Source organism: Embiotoca jacksoni, unplaced genomic scaffold, assembly GCF_022577435.1.
Source record: "Embiotoca jacksoni isolate LCO1_2020_lvr unplaced genomic scaffold, fEmbJac1.0.p SCAF_8, whole genome shotgun sequence".
Lineage (NCBI taxonomy): Eukaryota > Metazoa > Chordata > Actinopteri > Embiotocidae > Embiotoca > Embiotoca jacksoni.
The window spans coordinates 7,221,902-7,247,613 of NW_027185436.1; the positions used below are offsets into that span (position 1 = coordinate 7,221,902).

The window sequence follows — 25,712 nt, forward strand, 5'->3', positions numbered from 1 at the left end:
TTGTGCTGTTTATGAAAATGTTTTTCAGTTTAAGTTGGGGCTTGGTGATACGGACAAAATCAATCATCACAACATTTTAACCAAATACTTCAATATTGATATTCCAATGAAATAGTAGGTATGATTATTGGTACTTTTACAAAATATTTACATAAGGAGATTTTTTTTTTGGATAAATAATCCTCAGTAATATGGATTTAATGAGCAGTTGTGATCTGGTTTATTGCTGCACACGGCTTGACTAAACTCCATGAGACAGAGGACAGAACCAGCAGCTGGTAACTTTGCTGAGAAGTTGGAGATGTGAAACTTTTTCATCTAACAACTCACCGTTGCTGCGCCTTCTTGTCCCATTACTCCTTGGAATATTTAAAGCTGATATGCCACCACAACAAATGAGAATAATGACTGTTGACTTGTAGATGAATTTCTGATAAGTAATCGTGGCCAGTGCTGCTTTTCCTTTGAACGCTTCATAATAGAAGCCACACAATGTTTCGGCTGCTGAATCCTTTTAATGTGAAATAACGTCACTAGAAGTAGTCGACGCTAGAAGAGTGCTTTCAATTTGATTGATGAAGTCCCATGAGCAGGATTTGTGACAAAATTACGGATTTGGGAGCCAATCGTGGTCCAATAGGCAACTTATACTACTGTGATGTGGAAACTTAAGGCTTTTATTGTACATACATTGAGAAGGATTTTCCAGTGATGTAGGAGACATCTTGAAACCTACAGTTGAACTTTATAATAAAAAAAAAAATACTGACATCTTCATAGATTCTAATTTTTCCAATAAGGGAGTAAAGCAGAGCGTTTTGTACATCTTTGAATTTGAATGTGGACAGAAAAAAAACTAGAATATTTTTGCTGCTATACCAAAAATCTGCTGTTATATGTTTAAGGATTTTTCAGATGTACCCTCATTGGTGTGGGCATAGCCTCAATTCAAGAGTTGAAAGGCTTGAGGGTTGAGCGGAAAGTCTTGTAAAGAGTAAGCATTGGATATATAGTCCGCAGAGGCAGCGGTGCCTCTGCCCACGGATAAACTGCCAGTTCTAGTCATTCCAATTTAGGGTTCGGCAGGTTTTAGGTGCCTAATGTGATTTGTCTCCTTTCAATGTTTGCACCCTTCATCTTCGCAGTGTAGGAGGTGTGAACAAACAATGTGAAAGCACCAGGCTATTTCAAGACATCTTTTAGTCCAGTGCCATTCAAACAGGATATAGTGTACATGTTGCTTTTAAACCTCAAACCCATGTTTCTACTTTAATTTAGTTGGTTTAGTTTTTTCTAGTTGTACTTGTCTCAGTTTTTTTTCCTTTGCTGATCAGCATTTTTATGTGACTGTGTGATTGTGTGGGGCATTTTTTTCACGGCACCCTTTGATCACCTCAGTGCCAGTTGAGCATCATTTACCTGTAAAAACTGAAGAATAACCATTTTCTTCCCCCGTATTTGAACAAATATTCAAATATTCAAAAGCCACGACCATCGCTAGCTTGAAAAATGGGGCAAGGAAAAGGAACTGAGTAACTTTGACAAAGACCACATCATGATGGACATGCAGACAACTGGGTCTAGCAGTCTATGATAGAAAGGTGTCAAATGTCAGATTGTTATTGCTGTAATTTAATATTGATTGAAATATTATATAAATATACAGATGAAATAGCTTTTATAGGTAAGAGAATATTGTACAAAACTGTATGGATTCTCATTCTTTTGTGAACTATAACACTCCCAACTTTTCCCTTACCCTCCTACTTTCTGTTGCACATGCTCTGATTTTGGCTCGGTGTTTTAGTTGAACGAAATGAATGAAATGAGGTGCACTGTGTGAGAAAGCTATTTTTGGCAGCTCCAAAGGATGAGTCACAGATACATATGAACGATCCTTCCTTAAGTTGCAAAAAAGCCACTTTTCTCCCTCCGTCATTGCCGTTGCCACATCGACACCATTTTAGTGTCATTATCTTGCCATTTCTGCAATCACTCATCTTTTTTTTTTTTTCAGTGTTTGGCTCACCTCTTTTTGCTCTCGGCCCGCTCAGTTTTTCGTTACATCTTAATAACCATACCCCCATCTGCCTGGCTCATTTGTCTGTGTGATAATTGCAGCAGGCATCACATTGATAGCTAAAGCCCATGACAATTTTTGTGTGTTTAGAGCATCACATTTGTCACCTGCTATTAACAATATGTAGCATTTTAATTACAGCACATGCATGTCCCACCAGTAATGGAGTTGTTGAAACAGACACACTGGAGCAGATGTAAGGTAGGCCTTATGGAAACATCATCACGTCAATGTACTGAATAAACAGAAGCAGCAGCATGTCCCAGCAGTGTATGAAATATTATAGCCTGTCAAATGCTGCTGATACTGACGCATGATGTCAGCATTTAGAGCAGCAGCTGCATTGTTAAAAATAGCTGAGGATGAGATCTGTATTATTCTAAAAAAAAGGATGGACGGATATGTATTTAAATACAGTTTACTTCTTTTCATTAATTTGTTGCTAATGTATTTGATTCATTGGTAAAGTCATCAGAGTCTCAACCTTCTCTCGGCTTGTCTCCAAAACCTGCAATCAAACAACACACATCCATTGGCCAGATGAGCAAAAGTGACAAAGTGTGCAGGAAAAAAGTTCTCTTAAGTTTTCTTTTTCACTTTTCACACAACTGTTTCTGTCACTTTCCGTGTGTCCAAACGAGTGGAACACCATGAATACCGTTGAGGGGAGACTCTCCAAAAGTCTTTGCAAGTAACCCCCACATATCCCCGTTCTCATTCCCAGGGCATCAAATACTGCCGTTTTGTCAAAGCCTTTGGCATCAGAGGGATATGCACAGGACGCCCTTTGGCATCGGCATCGTGACCACCCGTGTCGAAGGAGGAGGTCATGTGACAGAGTAACAAAGTCTGCACAGAGAGGAGGTCAGGGGTGGTTGGATGCAAAAGCACTTGCATAAGGTACATCAAGTAACTTACGAAGTAACGTTACTAATGTAAAATTACTTTTTTTTTACCCACCAAAATTGTCTTTTTCTAACCCTCATAGTTTTGATGCCTAAACCTGACCAAATTGCACCCCGTGTCACATTCAACCCAAAGCACAAGCTTTTTCCAACCACCTGGAGTTTGGTGCCTAAACCTAAGACATTTTATGTGTACGTATGAGACGCTAGCAGACTGAAAAAACCTCAGTATTTGATGCCCTGGCAATGACAACAGGTTGGTCTGACCAACAGTCCACAACCCAAAGATACAACTGCAGGAATCAGACAAAAGCTTCTCAACTTCTTATTTAAGAAGTCTGAATTTTTGCTTGATAGATCACGAACAGTCAATGCATTATACGAATTGCTGATGATTATCATGTCAACATGACAATACACTTGAGCTCCAGAAAACTAGCTGCTCCGCTGTTTACATGAAAATGTCTTTTGATTACCCCGCCTAATGTGTGGGGAAAAAAAGGTGAAAGATGCTTTCTGCAGAAAAGATGAGTGGTGAGTGACTAATGTGACAAGCCTCTGCCCATGTAGCACGAAGACAAACCACAACCCACAACAGGTATAAATGTTGCATCTTTCCTCTGAGAATAATTGGAGCTGGAGTTTCTAAATATTGCATGATTGTCCTCCTTGTGAGCATGGGGTGATTACAGGTGTACATCACAACAAAAGGAAGATGTGAAGCGGCTGAAAGAGCCTTTGTTTCAGTGCAGACAGCTTAATGAGTCATATCCCAACCTGTTTACATGTCTGCCTGTCTGTTTCCTGATAATGTGGGTCAGAGAAAATCCATCAAGGCGGTGAGAAAAAAGAGACAGAAAAAAAAATAGTATCCCTTATTCCACATGTGGCTGTCAGCCTGCCTGTCAGTCTGCGGGCTCTCTTCTGCTATCACAGTGTGTAACACGTCTTATTAGCTCCTGGTCCTAGCTATCCAGCTATATTTTGTTTGCAGCTTTAGCAACCATGTCAGTTCCCCTGTAGCATGTCTGATGGGAGCCGAACACTCTGTTCTTTGTTTAGAGCCTGTGCTATGAATTATAGATTCAGGAAGCGGCTCCAATATGTCACCTTCTTAAGCTTGGCAGAACACACACGCCTGAGACTGTTTGACACAATGCAAGACACACGCACACACACACCTAATACAGAAAAGCATATATTTTGATGTAAATGGATATAAATTGAGCCAAAATTGTGTACACGAAAGTTGACAAATACACAGCTGAAAACTCAGAAACACACTTATACAGTGTATACACACACACACACACACACACACACACACACACACACACACACACACACACACACACACACACACACACACACATATACACACATCAGGTGGCATTCTGGGAAACTATTTTTTGTTTGTTATTCTGAAGGCTTTTCAGAGTCACCCACAGTGCTCCAAAAACATCACCCCTGGAAATATATATATGGCTGTGGTTGCCTTTACTGCTGTACACACACACGCACGCACGCACGCATGCACACACACACACACACACACACACACACACACACACACACACACACACACACACACACACACACGCATTTCTTATACCATAAAGTGCATCTTGGTCCTGAGAGGGAAATTCCAGTTTAATACAACTTGTATCTTATTTTTCTAGTTTTGGCTGTTATTGTGAATAATAATAATATTGTACTTGCCAAGGGGGTTAAACAAACCCCAGGTAAATTGAGCATATTTGAAAGCATAATCTAAAGTGGATGGTAACAGTATTACCCAATCACATTTGAACTAGAATAAATTGCATCTCCACTGATTGTACCGGCTCTAGTCTCCTGGACTCTACTTGCTCTTAGTATCAGGTACTTTTCTGGATTTTGTTTTCCATTGCAGATTTTTGCCCCATTTGATTGTACCGCAGGGACAACTTCATGTTACCATATGTCAGTATTTGCTTTTGTGTGCACGCTTCCATAACTGATTAAAATTCCCAAATCTACAAAATTAAAACTCAACTTCTGATAAATTGGTATTGTCCTTTAAGAAGGGTTTCCACTCACTTTACTCCAGTGTGCTACACTTCTGGTCAAATACAGTCCAGTCTATATTTGGGAACACGAGAAACACGTTCCCCAGAGCCCGAATGCAATAACCTGATACTCAACTCCATGATGTCACAAGGTGTCAAAGATAATAATTTGAAAAAGATGAGAAGTGTGTCTGGAAAGGCACCTAGGGGCATTTTTTTTTTCAGGGAATACAGATGCATGTTCTGGTTGAGAGCTGCCAAAACACGAGGTATAAAACTTCAAACAAAGCAGCTGTGAGTCCATAATAGGAAGCTCAAACCTTGAGAGCAACTCGAGGGCCTCCTCGACCTCTATCTTAATTCCACCTCTTAATTTGGCAACTGGCTGTTGTGCATGATCACAAGTATTTATTGAAGCCTGGTTGAGTAGCGGAAAAACAGATAAATTCTTAAATTTAATGACGTTCTTTTTAATGTCGGTACAAATTGAGTAATGGTAAGTGTTGCTTACTGTTGCAGCAGTTATATTCTGAGGCCATTAGCCGGCCATGATGTGCTGCTGCACTGCGACTGTTTTCTAAATGATATAGGAGGAGAGCGAGGAGAACGGAGGAGTAAGCACTCTTGTTATCATCTCCTTGTCAGATCCTCACAACCACAGCCCTCTATTACACTGCTAATAATAGAGGCAAGCTTTATCACTTGGATCACTATCGCAGCAGGAAAGAGAGGGGGAATGAAAGAGAGGCTGCTGTGCAATATTGACAAAACTCATATTGTGATTTTTTTTTTTCTGAATATTATGAAGAAGAAAGGGAAACAGACAGGCAGGTAGAGAAAGATGTTGTTGTTGAAAGTCCAAAAGCAAGTAGTTATGAATGTTTGATTGGCATCCCAAAGAGGAATCATAGCCCGGGATAAAAGAGGTGTGAGTGTGTGCAGTCTTTGTAGTGTGTAGCTGAACATGTGTGGGTGGAAGTAGGTGGAACCAGGTTCTCTCCTGGTTTGAGCTGTATCTGGCAGACTGGGGTCCCATCTAACAAGAAAAAACAAGTTCAGATTGGAGCAGATGGCTTTGCGGCATCAAGGCCCCGAGTATCAAAGCCCGACTCAATCCCCTTTGCTCTCTGGTGTAGCCTTGATAGGAAGGTAGGGCAGATAGTTGCAGATTAGCCGGGTGGCCCTGCAGAAACGTGTTTGGTCAAAACAAAGCTCCGGCGATGAGAGATGGTGGCAGATGCATGCACTGAAGGAAGGAAAAGATTGTTGTTTGTTGTGGTTTTGGTTGTTTCTTCAGACGTTAGCTGACACGTTGATGTGAAAGAGGCTGAACGGGAAGCTGTTTCGTTAGCTTCACGAGGAGCTCTTGAAGTTTAGCCTATTTGCGGAGCTGCAAAAGTCATTTTGAGGCAACCGAGAGCTCAGTAACATTTTTGTTGTTGTTTTGTTTCAGGCTTTGTGTCAAATACTTGCGTGATTTAAATTTAACATTTAAGCCTCCAAGTCCATTATGTGTTTGACATTTATTTTCGTGCGCAACAAAGTTTAACAAGAATTTATGAGCCTATTTTTAATGGCTAGGATTATATAGTGATGTTTCCTTGGGTTACTCTACGACTTTGATCATTCATATGAGCCTTTTCTGTATTGTTTGGAGCAAAAAACTCCCACAGAACTTGTATCAGTGTTTGTACTTCTGCGCTGTCAGAACCGTTCGGCAGAGGCTGTGTAGAGGCAAGATTTGAAGGCTTTGAACACAGAACACAACATAGACACATACATACACACTCCCACAGAATCGGTCCGTCTCTCTCTGAAATGCATACACATGCAAACACACAATGTCCATCTCCATTTTCCTCTCTCACACACACACAGACGTACTGAATCCGTCACCTTTGGTCATGTATTCTCTTTGCTGTGTCAGGGTGTGCTGGCTGACTTTGAACGCACTTCAGATTGTTCATGTGTGTATACGCTTCTATCAGTGTGTGTTTGCAGAGGAGGCATACAGTAAGTGTGCAACCATGATTGTGGCTCTCTACCATATATATCTGCGTGTAGACATGTCCGGATTCTTGTCTGTATATTTGAGAGTGAATTTACAAAAGTTTCTTGTCAGCTATAAATAATAGAGAGAGCTGAATCCGAAAGTGAAAGGAGTTGAACTGACAGCCGAGTCTTTGAAGGTTTGGTCTTTTTAAACACTGAAAACCAATTAGGTGGGTCAGGGGCCTAGGGAGCATGACAGAAAAGAATCCAGTGCCACCGTTCTGTCATCAGCGGCTTCAATCAGCAACTTGGGAATGGCTAACACACTCTTTATTTCTCTCACTCCTACACATGAAAGAGATTTATGCACACATTCAGGAAGTACAACATTGAGTAGTTTAGTTATCTGGGTGGCTCTGTAGCTATCTTTCAATTCAGCTGTCAAGTGACTTGCAAAAAAGCTTTTGAAATATAACAAGTAAAATGCAACTTTGATTTCAATCAGCCTGGTGCGGTTCTTGATGTGAAACTATGAAGATATCTATGAAGAATATTCAAGAAACACATTCAACAATGGAATGATATGGTGTTTGCTTTTGAAAACAAAGAAATATATTATTACAGTATCCCAGCATATAATTGATTGTCTTTGCTTTCATGACGGTTGAACAATTTCTTTGAGATAGTCCGATACTGGGTTTTTTTCTGGGCCACCCTTTGCTGCAATATTTGAGAACACTGAAATACAATTTTAGCTTCTGTACAGTGACATTGAACTATTTATGAAGCTTATTGTTTATTGACATTCAGTTTCAGTCTATTCTTCCACTATTACTCTATATTTAACACTCATCGTATGATTTATTAAAGTTTTATTACCATACTTAGGTGATGCATGGTAATAAACAGATACTAGGATTTTTGGGACTGATACTGATATTGGAAAGTCTATGGTGGAATGTGGTTATCAAACACTTGTGGCAAATATATGTAAAGGAGGCAGGATATTTCAACCTCATATTACCAGTCCCAAATTCTCTGCATGAATACATGGCTCAGGCCATGCTCTATTGGGGATTGTTTCCAGTCGTTGCATCCTACAGGGCGTAGACCTTGGATTACCTTTGGAACTATTGGATCAGCCTTTAACGAATTGGCATAGACCCTGTATACCTGTGTTGAGCCGATACTCGACCACTGCCGCCATTGTTGGAACTATTTTAACGTCATCACACTTAGCCACCCCAACTGGTCGCTGATTTGTCCGCCTTTCAGTGTAGTTGAGCAAACCTTCATCCAAATTGGATTTCCATACCATAATCAAAGCAAAGACTGAAGCTGCGAGAAATAGTTGGGCCAGGCTAGGATACTCTACAGGGAATGTAATAATTCTAAATAACTAAAAAAAACAAAAAAAACCCCACAAATAAAACAAATTCAAAATTATCTCAAACATTCTTCTCTGCATTGTGTTCTATGAAAAAAAAAAAAGTTTTCATATCGGATAACACAGTTCAGATGTCTGTGGCTTGGTCACTTCCCCAATTCCAGTGCAATTTACCCACTGGAAATTAAACTTTTCACTCCTGGGACCAATGTGGCTGCACATTTTGCACTCAGAATATGGCAGTACCTAAATCTTTCATATTTGTGTCAGATAAATTACCGCCACGAGGACAGCCGACGGAATCTTGATGTTTATTTGGACTACGCTCACTTTTGTCATGTCGGTTGTCTTCGGGGTGAATGGCCAGTGGTTTGTGTGATAAGGTCCAGCTTCCAGACAAAGCCATCGAACCGGCTACACTCTGAGCTGCTGAGATAGCAGTGGCCTTTTTCCTCGAGCTGTCTCAGTGTGGCCATTCAGCCAGCCAAATGTGCCAACCTCATCAAGGTGCTCAGCTTTGCCCTTTTCAATAATTCATCCACCAAATTTGCAGGGTGGGGTTCGATGTTAGTCTTAACAGTTTGCCATACAGGGGGAGCGCTTCTTCTAATTGGAGTGACATGCAGTTCCCATCGGTCAGCGTTAAATGTCATTAGAGTAGCAGCCAAATACCATGTGCTGTTTAAGGCAAAGTCACAGCCGCTAGATTGAAAGTGGCAGTGTAAACTGTGGCTGACCTGACCGGCATGAATATGATTACAAGTTCAACACTCACATACACTCACTGCCAGGCGCACTTCATAAACATGAGCCATTCACACATGCTCATTCATACAAATACAGTATAAGCCTGTGAGTATGCATATTTTTAAATGTTGTCTCTCATTCTATTTTTCTGTCATATATTCCTCTTGTGAGTTTATTTCTCTCTCACACACACACACACACACACACACACACACACACACACACACACACACACACACACACACACACACACACACACACATAAAAAAAACCCACAAATTCTAATGAACTGAGGCATATCGAGCCCTGCGCTGTCTCCTCTATCCCCAGGTCTAACTAATGCAACACTTTAATAGCCGGTGCTATTCTCCTGGAGCTAATTAGAGATTACTCAAACACACACACATAGACACGCATGCAAATAATGCACGCACATACATACATGCAAACTGCACCCCTAGTGCTGTGGAGAGGTATAATTACAAAGTCTAATTCCTGTGTTGTTTTACATTATTTATGAAGCAGTGTTGCGAGTCTCACACTGACCTTCCTCTAATGATGGTGCACACATGCACCAGCACACACAAGCGCACACTCACATTCACTCTAATGTATACAAGCATGTGCAAAAAGATGTGCAGTACACACACACACACACACACACACACACACACACACACACACACACACACACAGTCATGTTTCCATCACTTAATGTCCTCTACATTACATGGACTTTAATTACTTTTCCCACAGAGACTTACCTTAATCCTAACCATTACTACTAGTTCTCTAACCTTAAATTACACCTGGCCTTACCTGAACCTTAAACCATTTATTCAGGCTTGAATTTAATCATTTATGTTATGAGGACTTACTTTTTGTCCCCAAAAGGGAGGCAAGTCTCCACAATGTGACTCTGTTCAAAGATTCACACCATGTCCCCACAACATGACTAATACAAACACACACACACACACACACACACACACACACACACACACACACACACACACACACACAGCCAAAGCCAAAGCCATAGTTCCCCCAAGTGATCTGAATATATCGCCACATTTTAAACCAACTTGGTGGTGGTTCAACGACTTGAAGGTTGCATTCATTGTCAGTTTGCATATTGTGTTGTTGAGAGCCAAGTAAAAGTGACACGGTTGCATGAAAAACAACCAACTTATTGTTTTAAGAGGGGCAGTAGCTGCTGGCGCTGCTTTTTAATACGGGCATTAGTATTTTACATTTGATGTGAATGGTGGAGGACTACCATTTAACATATCTGACAGTGCAGATGAGGCATTCAGCTCCGTGTTTGATATAGCAATGCCAGTGTAGGTAGATTCAGTGCAAATGGCTCGGGCTCTGCTTCTCAAATGACTGCCAGTGGCGGAGATTATCTACTGTAGTTATGACATTTTTTTCCCCTTAAATCTGTGCTATTCTCCTACACTGTTTTGTTAGTACCATTTGTCACTATGCAATAGCACAGAGTGCACAATGCAGAAGATGACAGCTTGTCAGATAGGCCAGAACATGCCAGAGTTGGTGGGTGTTGAGAAATAATCCTCATTGTTCTAAGTCGAGTACAAGTGTCAGAACCCACTTGTTTATGTGGGCGTCCTCTGCCTCTATGTCTCACAGGCTTTGGCCCCATCTAACACATACTCTATGTGTACGTGTGCACACACAACAAAGCAGCAAAACAGAAATACAAATACACACAGTTTTTACAGCACATATCATACATACAGTGTATAATATTAGTTCTCTTGCAAACCTTCTCACAAAAACATCCCTGCAGAGTAAATGTATCCTGTTGTATTATTTCCATTCCTTCCTGTTGTTTATGTCCGGACAGATATGGAAACAAGACAGCTGGGATTTAACTTTGCCCACAGCTGTGAGAGGAAAATCCACAGAATCAAAGGTTAACAAAGGTAAATGTCACACACCCAACTCTCATTTTGGGTACAAGTGGTATTTTTTTCAGTTTTGTCAAAGATATAAAGCCATTTCATATTGCCAGTTTGGACATTAAGCTGTAAAATAAACATGCAGATTTGAGAGCTTGTTGATCATATAGGATGAATGTAGACAATGGCAGGCAAATAGAGGACGAAAAGTACAGCAGGCCTTGCAAAAACTCCAGCACTTGTGTTGTTTTGCAGAAGATTTTGTGAAAGTGATCTTGTTCATCCTGCGTCTGAGTGTTCCCGGGTGTTAGATATTGGGAATACTCCTGCTGTTGCCCTTGACCAAGGAGCTGGAGCTGGCCACTGGGTGCTGCGCTGTGAGAGCCTGCTGCTTCTAATTAGTTCGGATGGGTCAAACGAAGAGGACAAATTTCCCCAAGGGGAAGTATAACATGTCTGTCATTACTTAAATACTTAAGTGTGGAGACTTGTAGTGTCTCCAATGATATCGCTCAACTTATGAATATAAATGTAAACTTATATTAAAGTCTCTATATTTAGAGATGTTAATGACAAACTCTCTCAGCCAGGAAATCCTGATGTCAGGAGGATATAGATAGATGATCCTGGCTGAATTTTCTGGCATGCCTCTTCATTTTTAGAAGCTTTCTGCCACCTAAAGCTCATTGGGTTGTAGTGATTTTTAAGATGCGGGAATGTTTTTGTCCGTCATGGTACATCAAACCCACCTTTTCCTCAAACTCACACACCCTCTACAGACACACAAATACACACTTTAGTAACGGAGCATAAGATGTTTTCATCAATCACTGAATAAGTCATTTAAGTGTGTTTGTGATTCTTGGGTCACAAGTTAAAGCAGTTGGAGTTGCTCATCTGATAATCACACCTGCATAGCCTGAGAGAACAATGGACAAAGAATGAAAACGCCTGCAAGTCTTTTCATGTCGTCTCTCTGTTGGTCTGTGTCGCCCTTTCTTCGTCTGTCTTTCCTCTTCTTACATAAATTTGATCGGCAGTAATGTTCCTCAACTTGTTTTTTGTCTAAGGGCAAGTAACTCATCACACAATCTAAGTAAACCACTCTACAATAATAAACATCAATTTATCAATGAGCGTTCTTGTCTGTGAGTGACAACATGGCAGTTGGCTGATAAATAATAGGAGGGGAAGCGAATAGCTGATTTATGGTTCTGAAACAGTTGGGGACAGACATAAATATTATTATAGTTTCTGTAACGGAGAGAAACAAAAGGACATTTAACAAGATTGATATTTTTTGATCAAAGATAATTACAGAAAGCAAACCTCAATGAAATCACTTTGGCAATGATACACTTTTTATGCATAGTCTTTCACTGACTGGAAAGGATTTAGATTACATTACATTACATTTAATTTACCTGACACTTTTATCCAAAGCGACTTACAATAAGTGCATTTCAACCATGAGGGTACAAACCCAGAACCACAAGAAACAAGAAAATACAATTTTCTTCAAGAAAGCCAAACTACAAAGTGCTATCAGTAAGTGCCATTTTAAGTGCTACTAAAGTTCTACTGTTCAAGGTCAAGTCGGAAGAGGTGTGTTTTTAGTTTGCGGCGGAAGATGTACAGAGTTTCCGCTGTCCTGATGTCATTGGGGAGCTCATTCCACCATTTAGGAGCCAGGACAGCAAACAGTTGTGATTTTGTAGAGTGTTTAGCTCGCAGCGAGGGAGCAACAAGCCGATTGGTAGAAGCAGAGTGGAGGGAGCGGGCTGGGATGTAGGGTTGGACCATGTCCTGGATGTACACTGGACCCGATCTGTTCGCAGCACGGTACGCAAGTACCAATGTTTTGAAATGGATGCGGGCGGCTACTGGTAACCAGTGAAGGGAGCGGAGGAGCGGAGTAGTGTGAGTAAATTTCGGGAGGTTAAAGACCAGTCGAGCTGCGGCATTCTGGATGAGCTGCAGAGGTCAGATGGCACTAACGGGTAGACCTGCCAGGAGGGAGTTGATGTGTTCAGCATCTTATTTGAATAAGGTGTCAGTTTGTTGTAAGCTTCACGCAGTCTCTATTTACTGGTCTGGTTCCTCTTGACAGTTTTCATAAAGCATTTTTACAATTATGTCCATTAAGCACAATTTTTTTTTTCCTGTGTTGAAGCCCTGTGGGAAAATGACTCCAGTCTAAACCAGACTTTTGTTTGGGGTTGATAAACCTCTGTGTGTGTGTGTGTGTGTGTGTGTGTGTGTGTGTGTGTGTGTGTGTGTGTCTGTCTGGTGAGTGTGAGCTTGAGTATGCATGTCAGCCTCATTGTGACTGCCACGGGGCTGATAGCAGAGAGTGGGGTTTGACAGTAGCTTCTCCTCAGCCTCGCCTGTAGACCTGGGAAACCTCGATAAGACACCCAGGCTCTGAAGGCTCTAAAAAGACACATTGGTGTGGAGAGCAGAATGAAGAGATAGTGTAGTGAGGAGGAGGAGGAGGAGGAGGAGGAGGAAGAAGACAAGAAGGGAGGAAGGTGGGGTGTATGGATGGCGAGGATGTAAAAAAGAAATAATTTTGGCAGTTGCTCCCAACGAGGCAGTTTTCTCTCTTTGCCATTACGTCAAAAAATCCCCACAATCCTTTTAGTCACAGCAGAGATGGGAGAAGCCCTCAAAGGGAGACAGTTTCCCCCCCAAACACTCACACACACACACACACACACACACACACACACACACACACCACCTTTTTAAGGGTTCATCTTTGTCACTATTGGTTTGAAACTTAATTCTATCTGAAGGCGTGTTGCAGTCTTGCCTACAGCTGTGTTGCTCATACAGTTTGAAAAGTTATCTGGATTATCCTAAATTAGTTGTCTCTATTAGGCTGAGGTTTTGGTGAATATACCTGTAACAATGTGAATAAAGTTTATTATTAACACAGGCACCACTAAGACTTTTGAAGTTGGATAACACCTCACTGTGCCCCCACAGATAAATGGGTTCAACTTGGAATTGAGGCGAGGCACTTAAATCCAAAGAAGTCATCCATTTTTGAAAGAGACATCACATCATCTGGACTTGAAACATCGGAAAACCTTTCTCAGACCTTTCCAAAATTTCCAAGATGGTGAGCATCCTTCAGCAGAAAGCATAGTGACCTGAGATAGTGAAAGCGTGGTTGAAAAACAACTCTAGCGTTTCAGGAGGCTTGGCAGGGGCAACGCTTCTGCTGTCTTTCGCGTCTTGGAAGCCATCACGAGCTGAGTGTGGAGACCGGGAGGGTTAAAGGTGCCTATCTCTGAATGTGTGTTGTATACGTACGTGCATGCCTGTGAAGTATTTGTCAGTGTGTAAATGTGGACGTAGCATGAGATGGATGGGACAGAAGCTGAGTGTTTATATGTCTGTGCAGAAGCCTATGTGTGGTACTGCTTTCAGGTTAGAAAAACATGTGCTGATGGAGGAGCTGAAGCTGGGGGAGAGGAATTAAAGAGGTTGACAATGAAGACAAGACACACTGAGTATGTTTTGATTTGGTCATGAAAGACTAAAGGATAGCTGTGGAATCTGGATGGCACCTGAAGCTTCTTTTCCACCTTTTTTCTTTTTTTTCCCTTCTTTCGCTCTCTTTGCTTGGGCTTCGTTTACTTTTTCACACTTCAAGGATAAAGTACAATCAAAGCTTTCATATCTGTTTTTTTCCCCCTCTGTGAGATGTTGAAAGAGAAAAAGAATCTAGGCTACTGCATTGGGATGAGTTAGGTCTGTGATGTTATTTCTCAGGGTTGGATTTTATTTCAGGAATGCATTGCTTTAAAGCATTCTTATACTGTGCCTATTGGTATGACAAAAATGTGACTTCTGTTCTTCAGAAATGATGTTTACTCTTTCACTAGTACTGGGTCAAATGGTTGAAATGATTTTTCACACAATATTAATAATTACTCCAGTACCGTCTTTAATGTATAAAGATCCAGATATACATAAATTAATGATATAAGTTCATTTCTGACCTTGGAAAAAGTTGTTTTTGATTACATCACAGAAAATTCCTCAGACGATTGTAGATGTTCAAATTTTACGCTGAGATTGAAGATGAAATTGAATTTGTTGAATTCAGCTCCATGACAATGGCAGCTGCTGAGGAAGATTGTGTGATATGATTGAAAGATTCAGAACAGCTACTAAATGCATCTCATTGTGAGAATGTTTCATCTGTCAAGTTGCTGTGTAATGTGGTTTTACTGATTTGCGTTAAAGCAGAAAAAAACTCTTCACACACTGAAAACAAAACCCTCAGGAACACATTACTTAAGTGTGAATTGCATCTGCTTAAAATTTGTAAATTCAGAGAATTTTGACCATATATGGATATTATTTGACTGAAAGTTGGTTGATGATCATATTGAGTTTCTTCCAGCCCTGACTTGCTTTTTTACAGAGAATCAGATAAGAATTGATACCATCGTCATCTGTGTTAAGTATGAAGCAAGGGCTGCATGGAGGGGGATTATCTTAGTTTAAGGGCTGCAAATAACAACAAATCACATTATTTTATTCATAGACTAATCAGTCTTTTTTTTTTTTTTTTTTTTTTAATTTTTTTTTTTAAGTTAATTAATTAGCTGTTTAAAAGTGAAATATCAGAAAATGGTCACCAGTGTTTCCGAAAAGCCCAAAGTGAAGCCTAAAATGTATTGTTTTATCCCAACTAACCAAAATATATTCAGTTTATTATCGTGGAGGACAGAAGGAACCAGAAACTTCACACTTAAGAAGCTGGAATCAGAGAATTTTAGCATGTTTTTATTAAAAACTGACTCAAAAAGATAAACTGACTATCAAAACAATTAACAACTGTATTTCAACTTTATCAACTAATAGATGCAACTCTGCTTTCTGCTTAGCATAAAACTGAAACCCTGACTCCAAAAAACAAAAATACTCTAAGGGCGATCTATTTAACATATGTGATGTAATTTGTTTAACTTGTACATAAACAGAAAAATTCCAGTTTATGTTTTGGGAGTTTCTGTAACTATAACTGATGTTGCGGACCCACGTGTTTGGTCAAGAAATGGTTACTCTATGCTAATGCTTGCTCACATGAGAATTGTTGAATTGTTGGGTTTCTCTCTATAATATTGTAAGTTCTCAGACTTACTATGTGAAGTGCCCTGAGATGAATTATAATTAGGCACTGTATAGATAAAACTGAACTGAACTGAATTGAACTACGTAACTCCAGCCAAAACCACTAACCTTTTAAAAAGTTTATGTCCCAAAATGTTCAACCATCCATTTAATATTACACAGCGCAGCAAGGGTTTTAAGTCAGCGTGATTTCTTACTTTCACCTCAACTACCAGCGCAGCGTCTGACTCTGACACCTAAGATATACTGCAAGACGTGATTGTCTCACTTGTGAATGAACCTCACAGCCCAGGTTGAGCTCATTATCCTGTAATTCAATGCTCTCACTGCCAGCAGTGGCCCTGTCTGTATGGTTAATTTATAATTTAATTCCAACTGTAGCCATACTAACATGCTGTACAGGTGTTTTAGGGAGGGGAGAGCAGTATGGACGAGAATAGTAGATTATTAATTTATTTGTGTGTGAGTTGAATAGAATTGGGCACCAAGAGTCGATACCTTTATGGCAACGGCCGAATTGTTTTGTTACAAGCTACTACAGAAAAATGCTAATATCAAGGCTACAACCCCACCAAGATCTTTTCATTTTAAAACACATTTTGCTCAGTTAAAGCAGGAGTAAATCGCAGCAGCATCAGTGAACTACATACATACTAAATACATGCACTCTTCTTGGTTGGCCGCATGCACATACAAATCTGGGTTACACTCTCCCCCTATAAACTGCATGAAAGCTAAATATTTGTAACATAATGTGTAATGCCAATTTCTGTTTATTTTACAGTTTCGGTGTCTGACTGGAATTCATGAACTCAGAAATGCCATGGTTTAGGCAACCTTTGCAAATATTCACAAATTATTCACAGTGGCAAAGTGCAACTTAAGCGGGTCATTTTGAAGCCAAAAGCTAAATTTGAAATTCAGTATTAGAAAATGGTCAGAGTTGGCTGAATTAATAGGTAATGTTATAATAATTCTGCATGGAAATCAGACTTTCTTTGGAGTGAACTGTAGTTTTAGTTAAGAACCTCAAGGTTCTCTTACAAAAAAAGACATGCATTTCCCATGTTTTAATAATGGGACATGCATGACACATGTTTACCACATGTTGCAACAATATAATAATATGGGTAAGATATGTGCAAACATTTTCACATGGGAATGTACATGGTCTTCACACAGTAGACCATGACATTTTTCCAAAACCACATGCTTTCCATGGGCAAATGTTTTACAAATGCACAATTGCATTTGATCACGAGGTTTTACACGTTACATTTATATGGTTTTTGGTTGGTCTGCAGCAGAATAGCAGCATTTTGCATATGTTATTGATTTTTTGCTACTTTTTCCATACTTTCAACATTGTTGTGTTTACAGCAAGAATAAAATTTGAACTGGCTCTCGCACAGATTTGGAGGACCAGGTTTGATAAGTGTGGGCAGTGTCACTTCTAATCATATACTCATGAACCTACGAACATACCTCTTTGCTTTTATCTCATGTTTGACCTTTCAGTTTAGGTTTAAATAAAACTTGTATCAAGGGACAAAAAAGGAAAATGTTGACATCAAAGATTTTCCAGTGTAAAAGGACTCTCCTGTAAGGTTAATGTGGCTTCAGTGAGCTTAAGCTCACAGAGGTTTGACATGTATTCTTTTCAATATAGAATGAAGCACGGCTCATTAGCCAAGAGCGCATTGTTCAGCCTGAGAGCCCCATGGTCAAAGTCAGCTCAAACTGCGTAGGTAATAATAACCCCGCCAACCTTTAGATAATCAGGTTCCCACCGAGAGTCCATTAAAGAGAAAGACAAGGTGTCAGTAGCATTCTGTCAGACAGAGAGAAAAAGGACAATCCATTATATTACTAGCTGGGAAATTATTAGCAGGGGGCAAGGAAGAAAGAAAAGAAGTTAACATATACATTTCCTTTGGTTTTCTTTTATTTGTGGGATTTCACTAGTTAATTAGAGCTGTGCAATGATCAAAATAGTTCCGTTTTTATTTATCACAGTTTGTATGAGGATCATTCAGCACACATTTATGGGAGAGGATGGCAGGTCTCTTCCCAATTAAACACCCTAGAAAGGTTAAAATATACAATTTTGTGAGGGTTGGCAACATTATGAGAGAAGTGTGTGAGTGTGACAACACAAAGTTCGGGGTTAGAAAAGTTCATTTTTCTTTTGGTGAAATGTCCTGTTGCAGGTAGCTTTCCTAATGAGACACTTCTTTAAGTTTTTGTTTTTCCCAGTGAGGCCCAGGATATTTCTGCCTCGTTATGACAGGTACTTTCACTAATTAGCCACATTAAATCTAAAGGTTAAAAGCACTTCAGTGGAATTTATCACTTTAAGATTTGGATTTGAGATTTGAGGTACTGAAGGGCAGGCCAACACTACAGGAAAATGTTGCACTCGATGTTCACATGCATCTGGAGAATTGAGAAAGTCAGTTCCCCAGAGGCTTTTTTTTTTACTACTTTGGTCCTTTTTAAAACTCATTCACTGCTGCAAAAGGCTGATTAATCTTTTCTGCAAAATGTGCTTCTTGATCTTTGGCTTTTGAATCTGAACGGACAGAGAGAAGCTGCAGCTACCATATTACGGTCAACAAGGTTTTCTGAGGTAAATTAACATCAAATCATACTCATAAGTGCATTGTTGGTTTGGTGGAGTTTAGGGAGCTTATTATAAACCAAGTTTTGGATTTATAGCTTTTGTATGACCTGCCCTGCTAGCAGGTTGACTTCTTTAGATGCTGTTTCATTATTCAACACACTGTCCTGTTGGGCCTCCTTTCCTTTTAGCATCAGGCTAATTAGGAAGAGGGATTTCTGGCTGTGTGGAAATGGGTGGTACAGAGACTTTGGGTATTACGCAAAAAAAAAAAAGACCAATACAGGTCAAGACAGCCACTCTCATTCTCTTCTAACAAATATAATGAAGCCCAGACAGGCCTCTGTCTGAGAAGCAGGGAGCAGTGGGAATATAGGAGTGACAGAGGTGGTGAAAGGAGAGAATAAAGAGAGATTGACAAAGAAATATGGGTTCAGACAGAGAGACGGAGACAGAGAGGAAACTGTCTCGCATATTCATGGCCAGAGACATTCAGGATGCCATAATAACAAATTTTATACCGTACAACGATTTTTTATCTCCCCAAATTGAGTCCATCTTTTCCCTACCACTTATCTCTAAGTCTGGTCTTTGCCTGCCTTTCAGACTGTGAAATGGAGAGCGGTAATTTCCCCCGCTTCTCTCTGTATGTTAATGAAGCGCTAATCTGCTCCTGAGCGAGTGCCTTAATGAGGACGACGTGCCCCTCGCTCAACTGGCTAGTTCCTGTTAAGCTACCATTATGGAAATAGCTCGGTACCGCGCGTCGTCCTGGGACCGGACTCAAATGTATGCCTTATTTCCACTTTTAAAGCTTTCTTCTCCCTTCTTAACAAGGCTGGGTGTTCCTCTGAGGGAGCGAGCAGCAGATAAACAAACATGGTAATGACGAGCACGGGGAGAGGCTTCACACACTTTGAGGTCTGGTCCTTTTCAGATGCTGGATGTTAGTTGGGCTAAATAGGCCACATAGGAAAGATTGTTGGAGATAGAGAGCACAGTGAGCCAAGTATCAAACCTCTTCCCTCAGATACAAGTCAGCTGCTTTATTATTAATCAACATTATTGTGTTTGTATTTTGTGGGGTTTTTTCCTCCGACGCTGCATTATGCATCTCATTGTCCCTGATGAAGTTAAAAATGTACACTGAGAAATTGAATTTAGAGGGATTATTGACATTATTTTCCACTAAATTAGTACATTCCATTGATCGTGTCACATCCCCCTTATCCATAACGCCTGCCGATGACGATAATACTTAGCGGTATTTAGAGAAACACCCTAACCAGATTAAAAGTAGGAACAGATGCTGCTTGAAGCTGAACATGTTTCAAAGACTTATATCAAAGGATATTATGGCTTTATTCATTTTGCATGTATCTAGGCCAGCCCAGCCCTTGCCACTCCCACAGACCACATATGAAGGGTGGTATGGTGGGTGACTATGAAATGGATTAACTTCTTTCTCTTGCTTCACAATCAAAATGAAATTGCTCATATTTCAGCTTCCCTCCTTGTCGTCCTCCCTCAGTTTGCACTCCCATCTCTTGTTTCTTTCCCCAATCTCATCCTCCCCGCTCTGTCTTTGTCTTTTTCACAGTTTTTTTTTGTATTTTATATTCAAATCTGCGAGTTTGTCACTTTGTGAGTCATGTTGAGTAAATGTTGAAAAGGAGGTCAGATTCAGGCAGGCTCTTCTGTAGTTATCTTCCTTACTTTTCACAGAGACTACCTGATGCAGAAAGATGAGATTACATTCATGTTAAGCTGGCATTAAACTGACTTTCTTATCTAGCTCAACCTCCCATCAATGCTCTGCTTTTTGGGAATTCCACATTCATAAGCTGCAGTAATAAAACAGCAGGAATGAGTAAAATGCAATGGTAGGAGCTTAAAGGGTGGAAGGTTTTATTTGGAAGAAACAAATGAGAATGAATTTAAAGTGTGCAAAATACAAGTGGGAGGTTTGGAGATGGGAGCGAGGTGTATCAATTTTTATATCATGCACTGTGCTGCGCACATTACACAAATTCACTACAGGGGTTGAAACCTCAGGATTCCTCTTAAAATGATGAAAAGATGTCTGAGCCTTCTCACAGATGAGTCTTTAAGGGTGTGCTTGGATTTAAAGACTCTCTTGAGGCTTTTGTAACAAGTTTTCAAGTTCATACATAAAAGGAAGTCGTGAACTGCGCAAGTTTGTCAGATTAAGATTGTCAAATTTAGATGGTCGGAGGACTGGTTTGATGTAGGCAAAGCTTAATGCCCTGCGCTGCCTCCTTCCTCACCCCATATGGAGCCTGTTTAATCGGAAAGCCATGAAGCCCCCTTCAAGTGATTCCTTTTATTGTGAGCAGTTATCAATCATGCATCATACACAAGGCTTCAAAAGGTGGATCTTGCTTAAGTATATTGTATGTGTCAGGCACAAAATTAAAATGCACCGCAACAGAAAGTGCAGAGTAAATGTATTATATATAAAGTGGTTTGGGGTGTTTTTGATGTGACACATCAAGAAGTATCTCTGAGTCTTCTAAAAAAAAAAATGAAGAAAGTACCCCAGATTCGCTTATAAAAAATTTACAAACTGTTTTGTACATGGCTTGGTGAGTGTCAGTTTCTTCTCGCTGCCGTTGGCTCAGCTTTGGGCGATGCTGGCTGGAAGCGTAATCGAACCTGGCTGATACATGGTGTTGGATATAAGCACAGTTATTAAGTACAGAACATTACCAAGCAAAAACAAAAAGGGCAACCTAAACTTAGAGTGTTTTTGGTTTTTTTTAGGAAAACTTCTCATGGCTGAAAGCTTGAATTATTGATGTCTGTCATGAGTAGGAACACATTTAAATGAGGCAGTGGAAATGCATCAAATCAATACGACTCATTTCTTGTATGTTGGTTTAGGTCTATAGGCTGTAAAGCCAGGGAGAAACCGGCAACCGCAGCATGTGGCAGATGACGCATTGTGGACGAACTTGACGGCTGATCAGAACCAGCCTCTGTTTCTATTCAACACTGACCACAGCAGGGACAGAGGAGGAAAGAAGAGCTGCCATGTTCCCCCAATGAAGGGAGGGAGAGATCCCCATTTGGTTGAATAATAATGTGGCTGTACCTCACCAGAGAGACGTTTGGAGGAGCGGCATACAAAGAGGGTGGACAAGAATTAGAGCATTTGTCATAGAAGTTCACGAAGTGTCACTGGCGCTCTTGGTTGTGTGCATGCATGCATTTAGTGATGTGTTTTTGATTAAAGTTTGGGCTGCTCAGTAGTGAGAGGCTTGCATGAAGGATGTGGCAATGGTGCGGTCGTCCCAGTCATCGTCAGCTTGAAGAGGCCACTGAGGAGCACAGATGTCATGGTGCAGCCTCTGAAGCAACACGAGTGCACACCCTCTGCAAGATGTGAGCCTAAATATTGTAGATCACCCTGTATGAAGGCACTGAGCGTGTTTTACTGACTTTGGTGGTTTGTTTAGTTGGCATTTATATGGAGACCAAATCCATTGCCTCATCACTGGCTGAGAAAAGTGTCTTTCAGCTTGTATTTATCTTTGTGTCAAAACCACATTGTAGCTTTGGACCCACAAGCTACAGCTTTGGCTCAATTAAGGAAAATGTTAAGTCAATTCAGAGACAGTTTTTCCTTTCAGTAAAGTCACTCCACAAAAATCTGGAAGACCATGATAATCTCCATGATGAGCCCTCACATACAGGACCCTGTGTTAAACAGCAGTTTAAATGTTTAAACGGTTATTTGATTTTGCTTCAGCTTTTATCCATTGTTTTTCTTTTTTAGCCCAACAATTTGAACTTTTTAAAATCATACTTGTTTATAGAGCATTTATATGTTTAGAAATTAATGTTGTGTCCAAAACTGGCATGTTGCATCTTTATAAAGGTAAATGTAGTCCATCTGTATTACTACTGGACTGGTTACAGTGAATATGTTCAGTCAGCTATCTAGTGTTTAAGCGAACTCCAGCAACACTTGTAGTTTAAAGAACAACTTTATTGTCAAATACTGACAGACCATCTTTTGTCTGCTCCCCAAATGCCCTTCCTGGAGCATCATATGGAGGTGCTCTTGTCATTACAGCTGCTTTGTGATTATTGTTTTGCCATTTAGTACAATTTTGTCACTCTGATCAGTTTAGCACTAGACAGTTTCAGCTAATGATTGGCTTCAGCTCTCTGGGGCTAATGTGCTGCCAATACAACGGTTATGCATTTTACAGTTTTGACTTTAGGTCCAATTGACTCTTTGTATGTTTACGAGAATAATTACTTTTCACCTGAGTGACAATATAAGTAATTTGACAGCTCATTTATACTCTGGTGAATGCAGTTCTGTTGTTTTAATTGATTTTGACACCATTTTTGCTCTATTTCTTTCCATTTTGTAATCATTCAGTGAATTTGTGATCGAGTGTTTTCACTGTAAAAAAAATGTCAAGGGCCAACTGCTGTATTCAACCTTAACTGGAAGTGTGTTTAGTTTGCTGCACAGTTGTGCACCTACATGCTACGTGAGGGCAGAAGATAATATAACAAGGCTATGGGTTACAAGGTTGGATTACTGAGATAGAAACGAGAGACATTGAATGGACATCACTGCCAGTCCAGTTTAATAAAGAGAGAGAGAGTTTATTATGGCCATGCTTAATCAAATAAGGAGGGCAGGATCTTTTATTCAGAAGAACAGTCAGTGCCATTCAAATGTTTATTTCTGTTAAATGAGTCCCTCGTTGCCTCGGCTATTATTTATTAATCAACTGCTAAAAATGCCTCAAAAATCCTTTCATGACACTGCACAAGAGCCTTTGAAATGGAACAACTGAATCTGTGTCAAAGTGCATTTAAATTAGCCTGACAGCAAGTTGATAAAAGTAATATTTATGTATAGGGTAGTGGCTCTGTTTGCAACTGAGTTTGTTGAGCTTGAAATAATAATAATAATGCCTGCGTCCTACCCGAAGCTCTCTCAGAATCATGAGTTTGTAAGTTTACAGTAGTTAAGTTATTGAGTCTCTTAGAACTCACCAATAATTTTTTTTCGAATAAGTCAATTATTTATTCAGATAAAAAGTCAGTTCATCAGATAGTGACTCATTCATGTGTTTGTTCTCATTGTGGGCCCCATTAAGACAAGGCGTTAGCTCTGCGGGCCTCTGCTTCTCAGAGCTCTCAATGTGTTGTGTGTGTGTGTGTGTGTGTGTGTGTGTGTGTGTGTGTGTGTGTGTGTGTGTGTGTGTGTGTGTGTGTAGGCAGGCCTGTAGGGAGCCTGTGTATGTATCTGCATCCATGCCTCAGTGTGTTTCTGTCACTCCAGTTCAGTGAGTGGCCCACTGGGTGCAGACAATCCCAGCCTTTGTGTGTATGTCCTGCTGCCATGCTCTGTACTGTACTGAATGTGCTCTGGGGACTGAGGCGTGTGAAAATCCCACCCTTGCCCACCTAGAGACCGTCAACAGTGTGTGTGTGTGTGTGTGTGTGTGTGTGTGTGTGTGTGTGTGTGTGTGTGTGTGTGTGTGTGTGTGTGTGTGTGTGTGTGCGTACAAGAAAGAAACGAAGAGAAAAAGAATGCTTGTGTGCAAGGGTCTGTGTCGCTGCATGTATTCATGTGTAGGCTGGGAAGTGGTGGGCGGAGGAGGACACTCCACACCGAACAGCCACTCTCTGTGTTTCACATCATAGACATATTCTTTATTATTCTTTTATTTCATTAACTGGGGGAACCTAATGACCTGACAAATGACCTCTAACAGAAGCCATGCTGTTCTCTCAGACACAGCACCGCTGTCGATGCCTGTATGTCTGACGCTTTCTCATCTTTTCTTTTCTTCAGACATAATGACAAACATTAATGATTGCAACATTAAATGTCCTTATGTATGCTCATTTTGTTCCTTAAAGCAAATGAGTCATGTACGTTATATTGATTTAATGATATAATGTTTTTGATTTCTGTTTCCTTTTTTTTTTTTTTTCTTCAAAATGTTCTCTTGTGTGCATGTGCTTCTGGAGTTTTGGGTTGTTGATGTCATTGTATTGATTACTATTAATTATATGAATGAAACGTTTTAATTGGTAAGAAAATATATTATTTATACACATACCTTTTAATGAGCCTAATGAAGTGTTGAATGAAATCACTGTTAGCATCATTAAAGGTCCTTCACACCCACATGTTTTTAATTACTCTGGCTGAACAGACCTCCATCCAGGTTGATGTTATTACACTAATACGAGTGATAACTGTGTAGATTGTTTATTGTTCAGCCCTAACAGTTGCAACAAACATTACATGAGCAAGAAGAGTCTTGAGTGTTAAGGCAACATAATGGAAGCCACCTATGTGAGTGAACTAGTTGCATATCGGGATTTTATATCGATCAAGATCAATGATTATATTGTTTTATGGTCCGTGACTACAATCCCATTCAGTCATTTTTTCACATTTTCCCACCTCGCCTGGTATGCCAGACTTAAATTCACTCAGTTTAGCACAGAAGGACACACCTATTATTATATGAATTAGGGTAAAACATATAGCACGTCTTCCATCCATTTGTGGCAAATGATTAGCATGTTAGAGCTGAGTTCAGGACCCTGCTGTTCTCTAAAAATAGTAGCCAAAAGGTGCACAAAGGCACTCCATATTAGGAACGCTGCCGGTGTGGATCAAATTGAAACGCCCTCAAACCACTGGCTGTTCAAGTTTCATATTCAATATAAGGATACAACTTAAGTTTTTGTTCGTATTTCAATTAACCATTAAACCACTCTGACCCTCGCAATGCACAACACTTCTCCATACTAGCAAGTCAGAGTTAATGTGGGTTACTGCTATC

At 40.2% G+C, this 25,712-nt stretch overlaps 1 protein-coding gene across 2 annotated transcripts in view; it reads left to right on the plus strand.

The window, feature by feature from the left end:
- Positions 1-25,712, plus strand: part of commd10 (COMM domain containing 10) — a 60,144-nt gene that overhangs the window by 19,707 nt on the left and 14,725 nt on the right. The window contains exon 6 of one of the 2 annotated variants that reach the window (XM_069139011.1): positions 21,763-22,646. The exons of the other annotated variant lie outside the window; for it this stretch is intronic. Coding sequence (XP_068995112.1) covers positions 21,763-21,777 — 15 coding nt within the window. The 3' untranslated portion in view covers positions 21,778-22,646. Of the gene's footprint in view, positions 1-21,762; positions 22,647-25,712 lie in introns of those variants that run through there. 2 annotated transcript variants of the gene reach the window in all.